General features: G+C 43.2%; 1 protein-coding gene across 1 annotated transcript in view; it reads right to left on the bottom strand.

The window, feature by feature from the left end:
- ERO1A (endoplasmic reticulum oxidoreductase 1 alpha) overlaps positions 1 to 4347 on the bottom strand; it is a 60242-nt gene extending 55895 nt beyond the window's left edge. The window contains exon 1 of the mRNA XM_002753909.6: positions 4188 to 4347. Within this exon, the coding sequence (XP_002753955.1) occupies positions 4188 to 4301 (114 nt within the window). The 5' untranslated portion in view covers positions 4302 to 4347. The remainder of the gene's footprint in view (positions 1 to 4187) is intronic.
- Between the last annotated feature and the right edge of the window lie 2069 nt (positions 4348 to 6416).

The following is a 6416-nucleotide window of genomic DNA, read 5'->3' on the forward strand; positions in this document are numbered from 1 at the left end:
TTCTGAGGTTATTTCTTTAAAATACATTCTGCTTTGCCATTAATTGGGAGTAAAGTTCTGTCACATTCATTCTCTCTAATGGTATATAAGGGGGCAATAATTGTCAGAAAGAAATAAGAAACTGTGAAAGGTCTTTATTTGCTTCAAGCCCATACCTATTACTACAAAAACTATTTTGATTTAAGGAAACGGTAGGTCCTGATTTTGGAGATGTTTATGTGAACTACACGTGTTAAAACTTCATAGACAGGCTGGGCACGGTGGCTCACACCTGTAATCCCAGCACTTTGGGAGGCTGAGGTGGGTGGACCGCCTGAGGTCAGGAGTTCAAGACAAGCCTGGCTAACATAGTGAAACTCTGTTTCTACTAAAAAAAAAAAAAATTAGCCAGGCATAGTGGTGTGCACCTGTAGTCCCAGCTACTCGAGAGGCTGAGGCAGGAGAATCCCTTGAACCCGGGAGGCAGAGGTTGCAGTGAGCCGAGATCATGCCATTGCACTCCGGCTTGGGCAACAGAACGAAACTCCATCTCAAAAAAAAAAAAAAATTCATAGACATTTTGGATCACAGGGGAAAAAAAATTCATAGATTTATTCACGCAAAAGTGGAGGAAAGCCAATTTCCTGTGAAAAAAAATTAAAAATAAAAAGTTTTAAAAGTTTATGTAAGGATTGTATATACAACCTTACATGATCCATATATATAATCTCATATAAGGTTGTATACACAATTCTTACATGAGGTTACATATACAGATTTACAAGTCTAAGGCGATTAATCACTCATTTTGAGCAACTAACACTTAAGCACTATTATTAAAGAAACTTACAACATACAGTGAAATGGTTTTAGTAGGATCTGATGTCAACTAACGGGCATATGTAGCAACTGACCGGATTCAAAGACTCAGTAGGAGCTATCAACCCATTTGAAAGATCAGTTCCAGAAAACATGCAAATGGCTTGCTAAGCAGAATAATTTTAAAAATATATTCCTGCTGGCATAGTGCTTACACCTTATAATTTCCCTAGGACTTGTTGAGCACCAATTATTTACCAGGCTCACTACTTCGAAGTGTCAGACCTTTTTTTTAAATGCATTTTTTTATCTCCCAAAAATTGTTAACAGTAGGTTTCAACATACGCCTGTCGAATTTAATCAGATTTCTTGTAGAGCTCTATACATTTTAAATCAATGACTTTCTAAGGTCACTGCTCTGGCTCAAATCAGAGCTGACATTCTGTGAACTAAACCCTACTATAAGCCAGGCACCCTGCAACGGGGAACGATGGGTGGGGATGTGGTAACCGAAGGCAGATGTGGTAAGGACAGGCATCAGGAAGAAAAGATGAAACTATAACAAAACAACAGAACTGTGCAGCTCACCGGATATTGTAAACAGAATTAGAGAAGACTTTAACTTGTATTTCCAAACATTACATGAAAATTTAGTTTTTTGACATAGTTCCTAGCAGTATTTCCTGACTTGTTTTTTAAGTGCTTAGGATCTGTGCCTCCCATGAATTCCCAATGAACATTATTCATTAAACTGTAAGCTCTTCAAGGCCGGGATAATGCCATAGTTATTTCTGTATCACAAACACTGGTCAATGTGCAGAGTGGTTACGTTTGTTGAATGAATGATTTGCACCATTTATCTCCCTTTTCTTTCTCCATTTTTTTTCTTTTTCTTCTCACGCTGTTTTTCTGTGTGTATCTGTCTATAAGCTTGCCTCTATTTTTCTCTGCCGCCTCTCCTCCCTTCTCCCCTCATCCTCATCCCTTCCGTTACCAGCCATATTGTTTCATTTGTTGAACTGGAATTGACAGTCTCTGTTCTTAGTTTATTTAAGTAGAACATATTTTAATCTATTTTTTTTATTTTTGTTTAGGATCCCTCATAAGTGGACCATTCTCAATTTCTAAATTTCTGTTAGAACTATTTTTTTAACTATATGATCCTCAATTTACTTTATTATTATTATTATTATTTTGAGGCAGACTCTCGCTCTGTCAACCCACACTGGAGCACAGTGGTGCAATCATGGCTTACTGCAGCCTCAATCACTGGTCATTGGTCTGGGAAAGGCAGACCCACCCTGAATCTGGGTGGGTACAATCTAATCAGTTGCCAGCGTAGCTAGAATATAAGCAGGAAGAAAAATGTGAAAAGAGAGACTGGCCTAGCCTCCCAGCCTACGTCTTTCTCCCATGCTGGATGCTTCCTGCCCTCAAATATCGGACTCCAAGTTCTTCAGTTTAAGAATTCAGACTGGTCCTCCTTGTTCCTCAGCCTGCAGATAGCCCATTGTGGGACCTTGTGATCGTGTAAATTAATACTTAATAAACTCCCCTTTATATGTATATATTTCTTTAGTTCGGTAGCTTTAGAGAACTCGGACTAATACAGACAGGGTCACCAGGCTAGTCTCAAACTCCTGGGCTCAAGCCACCCTCCCACCTCAGCCTCCCAAGTAGCTGCGACCACAGGCACACACCATCACACCCAGATGGTTCACTATGTTGCCCATGCTGGTCTTGAACTCCTGGACTCAAGAAATACTCCGACCTCAGCCTCCCAAAGTGCTGGGATTACAGGCTGGAACTACCATACCCAATTTACTATTTTTCAAGGTTGACTCTGAAAAGGAACACAGATATCTACCCTTGTTCTAAGAGAAGAAGAAAGGGGCTTAACAAAATTTGATGTTAAGGAAGCATTTGAATCTGAGGATACTGTGAAAGAGGAAAACAGTTTAATCACCAGTTAAAAGGAAAAGAAAATAAATATCAACAATTTAAAGTTCTCCAATTTTAAGCAGAACTCCAAAAAGGTTATTAAGGAAAAAAAAAGTGAAAGTTGAAGAGTTCAACACGTACTTTTTTATTCCACTATCCAAATCTCCAGAATGTAATTGAAAATGTTACACTGGACATCTTCTTTCTGTATCGAATATTTTATTTTAAGGTCATTTACTTCTATGTTATATTTTAAATGTTTAATCTCTATGTTACATTATATCAGAAGAAAAAATAACCCTTTTTCCTTTTAGGTACTTGATTGTGTGTCGTTTGCAATCATTGAGGGTAAAGAACTTTTCAATGTCTGTTTTGTGAAGCAGCAATTTTCTTTCAACTTCTCTTAGTTTCCTAGATAACACCTCAACTCCCAAATCACTCAGCAAAACAACAAAATCCAAGAATGTAAAGCCGTGAAAGAAAACCCTTTCATATTTAAACGCATCTTTACTTTGACATGGTACCTTGCTCCTAAACACATAAAATGTTATTTCCGATAATAAATAGCAAAATCCACTTAGGAATAACATGGATGCCTACCCCTTAATTTTGTATAAAAAGTAATTTTTATCAACAGAGTCAATCAAAAGGTGGCTTTGACAAGAGTAATCACATTGAAATGCCAGATACTGAGGATAATGGAAACCTGTAAGTTTCTCTGAATTTTTTGCTCAAGGAACCACATCTCGTACAGAAAGAAAAGATCATAATCTGTCTGTAATCAAACTTGTGCTTTGAAGAATAAGGACCATCCTCCCAATTCATACCAGCTTAATGGGTGTCAGAATCAGAGAATCTCATTACGTTCGAAAAAAAAAGCACACAGGGCCAGAAACCAGAGGGCAACTGCAGTCCCAAAGACATCAGGTAGTTGGGTTTATACAGAAAAACCACATGCAGCCATTCTTCCGCCTAACATCGAGATCTGAGAGCAGCCCACAAACGTCTTAGCCAGAAAGGCTGGCGAAATGCACGCAGCACACGCACTGGGTACACAAGTTCCTGGTCAAGTCTGAAGTTAGGAAGATCTAGGTTCTGTGAAACTAGCAAATACTGGCTGTGCTCTGGGTATACACTGTGCACAGTCTCCCAGGGCAGAGCTCAACCAAGATGCATAAATCCACTCCACAGCGTGCACCCACACCCCTCTCCTGGTCCCAGGCACCGGAGGGCGCGCCGACGTCCAGGCTGCCGAGGGGGCCCGGTCCAAGCCAAGCCAGGCGAGCTGAAGATTCAGTCCCGGCCACCAGGCAGCAGCACCGGAGTCTTATTCTCGGCAGGAAGAGACGCAAAGTCGCACCCCCAGCCGCTCACCTGCCTGGGCGTGCGGGACACAGCGTGCCGCGGAGGGCGTCGGGACCCGCAGCACCAAAGCACACATTGCTCACCTGGCAGAAGCACCTCTGTGCTGCGGTCTCCGGGGGCTGTTGCTCGCCGTGGCCCGAGCCCAGTAGCCACACGGCGCCCAGGAGGCCAATCAGGAATCCCGAGCCGCGGCCCATAGCCGCTCCGGCAGCCGCTCGTCGCTTCACGGCTGGGAGTCCGCACGCTCGGTCGCAGGCCGTGCGCCCTCAGATGAAGCCCGCGCGGGCCGGCCCCGGCGGCGCCCCACCTCCGGGCCGCCTCCCAGGCCCGCCTCGGCCCTCCTGCCTCTCAGCGGTCGCCACCTCGCGACCCAGCCTGCGGACGTGCCGCGGCGCCCGCGCCGGCCGCCCGGGGCCTCGGACCGGTTCCTTCGCAGCGCGTGAGGCTGACGCACCGACCCGCTTCCCGGCTCGGCCCCGCCCGGCCCGCCGCGCCCGTCCCCGACCTCCTGACGCCCCCAGTCTGGAGATGCGATCAGCGCGCACAACCCCAGATCCCGCGCAGGAGTCGAGGGTCCTTCCAGCTCCCAGAGCGAGAGCGAAAGCCAGAGGGGCCTGTGTTTTCCTGCGGGGCCCCGGGCCCCGCCCCGTCCCACCCGCTCACTCCCGGCCAATCCTTCCGTATCTCAATGCGAGGAAATCAAATCGTACGAATTACGTGTCCACCGTGTTCCTGGAGGAGTCTTAAAGCTAAAAGGGATATTAGAGAGCATCTAGACCTGGGCGGCATATGTCATTTATATTTTTAGTAGCCACATCAAAATAGTAAAAATAACAGGTACATTTTATTTTTTATTTTAAAAATATTTTTATTTAACCCTGAATGTGCAAAATACTATTTCAGAATAGTATATATAATCAATATTCAAGTTATTAGTAAGATATTTGACTTTTTTGTCTTTGAAATCCAGTGTGTATTTGACGCAAACGAGACCCATTTCATAGTCAAATGTGGCTGCTAGTCCCCACTGTACTGGACAGCAGGGGTGGAAGCCACCCTCTCTAATAGGAGCAAACAGGCCCAGTTCAGAAGTGAGATGACAAGAGCAAGGACTTGGAGCTGGGTAGTGATAGAGCCAGGTCCTCTAATCCCGAGTCCTGGTCTTTTAACATTCAGCCTTGGGACTCGTCTATCCGCTTTTTTTTTTTTTTTCTTTTTTTCCAGACAGGGTCTCCCGGGGTCACCCAGGCTGGCCTGCAATGATTATCACACCCATCATCATAGATGGTAGAGACGGGGTTTCACCATGTTGACCAGGATGGTCTCGATCTCTTGACCTCGTGATTCACCCGCCTCATACAATCTCCCTTCTAACCTGAAAGCTCTTCTTCATATGCCTGTATACAGGCCCCACTTATCCCTTTTAGGGCCAGACCTAGTTTGTGTTCTCTCTGCTATAAGCTGTCTTCCTGGTTTCCTCCTAACCCAGTTCCAGTTTCTCAATGATTTCAATTCAATAAACTTACTCTGTGGCAAACTGAGCTTAACAATTAGGGTACAAAGATGCATAGGGTCCATTTCCTATACTTGGAGAGACATCCATAGAACTTAGTATGTAATCTTTTAAAAATAAATTTACTTGACAAATAATAATTGTTTATATTTATAGGATACAATGGGATGTTTTGATCTATGTATACAATTGTAGACCGATTAAATCAAGCTTATTAACAGATACATTGCCTCACCAACTTTTCATTTTTCAATGATGAGAACATTAAAAATTATTCTTTTAGCAATTTTGCAATTATTATTAACTATTTTTAGTTTTTTGAGGAACATCCATACTGTTTTCTAGTATGGAAAAACATATTTTTAGTTTTAAAAAACCGAAAATAGGCCAGGTGTGGTGGCTCACACCTGTGGTCACCATGCAGTGCATTAGATCACTAAACCTTATTCCTGCAGTCTTAACTGAAACTTTGTACCCTTTGATCAACATCTCCCCTTTGCCCATCCTCCCTGCCCACCAGTGTCTGGTAACTACCTTTCTACTCTGTTTCTATGAGATAAACTTTTTTAGATTCCACATGTAAGTGAGATTATGTGGTAATCGACTTCCTGCACCTGGCATATTTCACTTGGTATAGTAGCCTCTAGATTAATCCATATTATCACAAATTACAGAATTTCCTTCTTTATGGATGTATAGTATTCCACTTTGTGTGTGTGTGTGTGTGTGTGTGTGTGTGTGTGTATACCAGATTTTCTTTATCCATTCATTTGTTGATGAACATTTTTGCTCCTATATC

The sequence above is a fragment of the Callithrix jacchus genome, chromosome 8 (genome assembly GCF_049354715.1).
Source record: "Callithrix jacchus isolate 240 chromosome 8, calJac240_pri, whole genome shotgun sequence".
Classification (NCBI taxonomy): domain Eukaryota; kingdom Metazoa; phylum Chordata; class Mammalia; order Primates; family Cebidae; genus Callithrix; species Callithrix jacchus.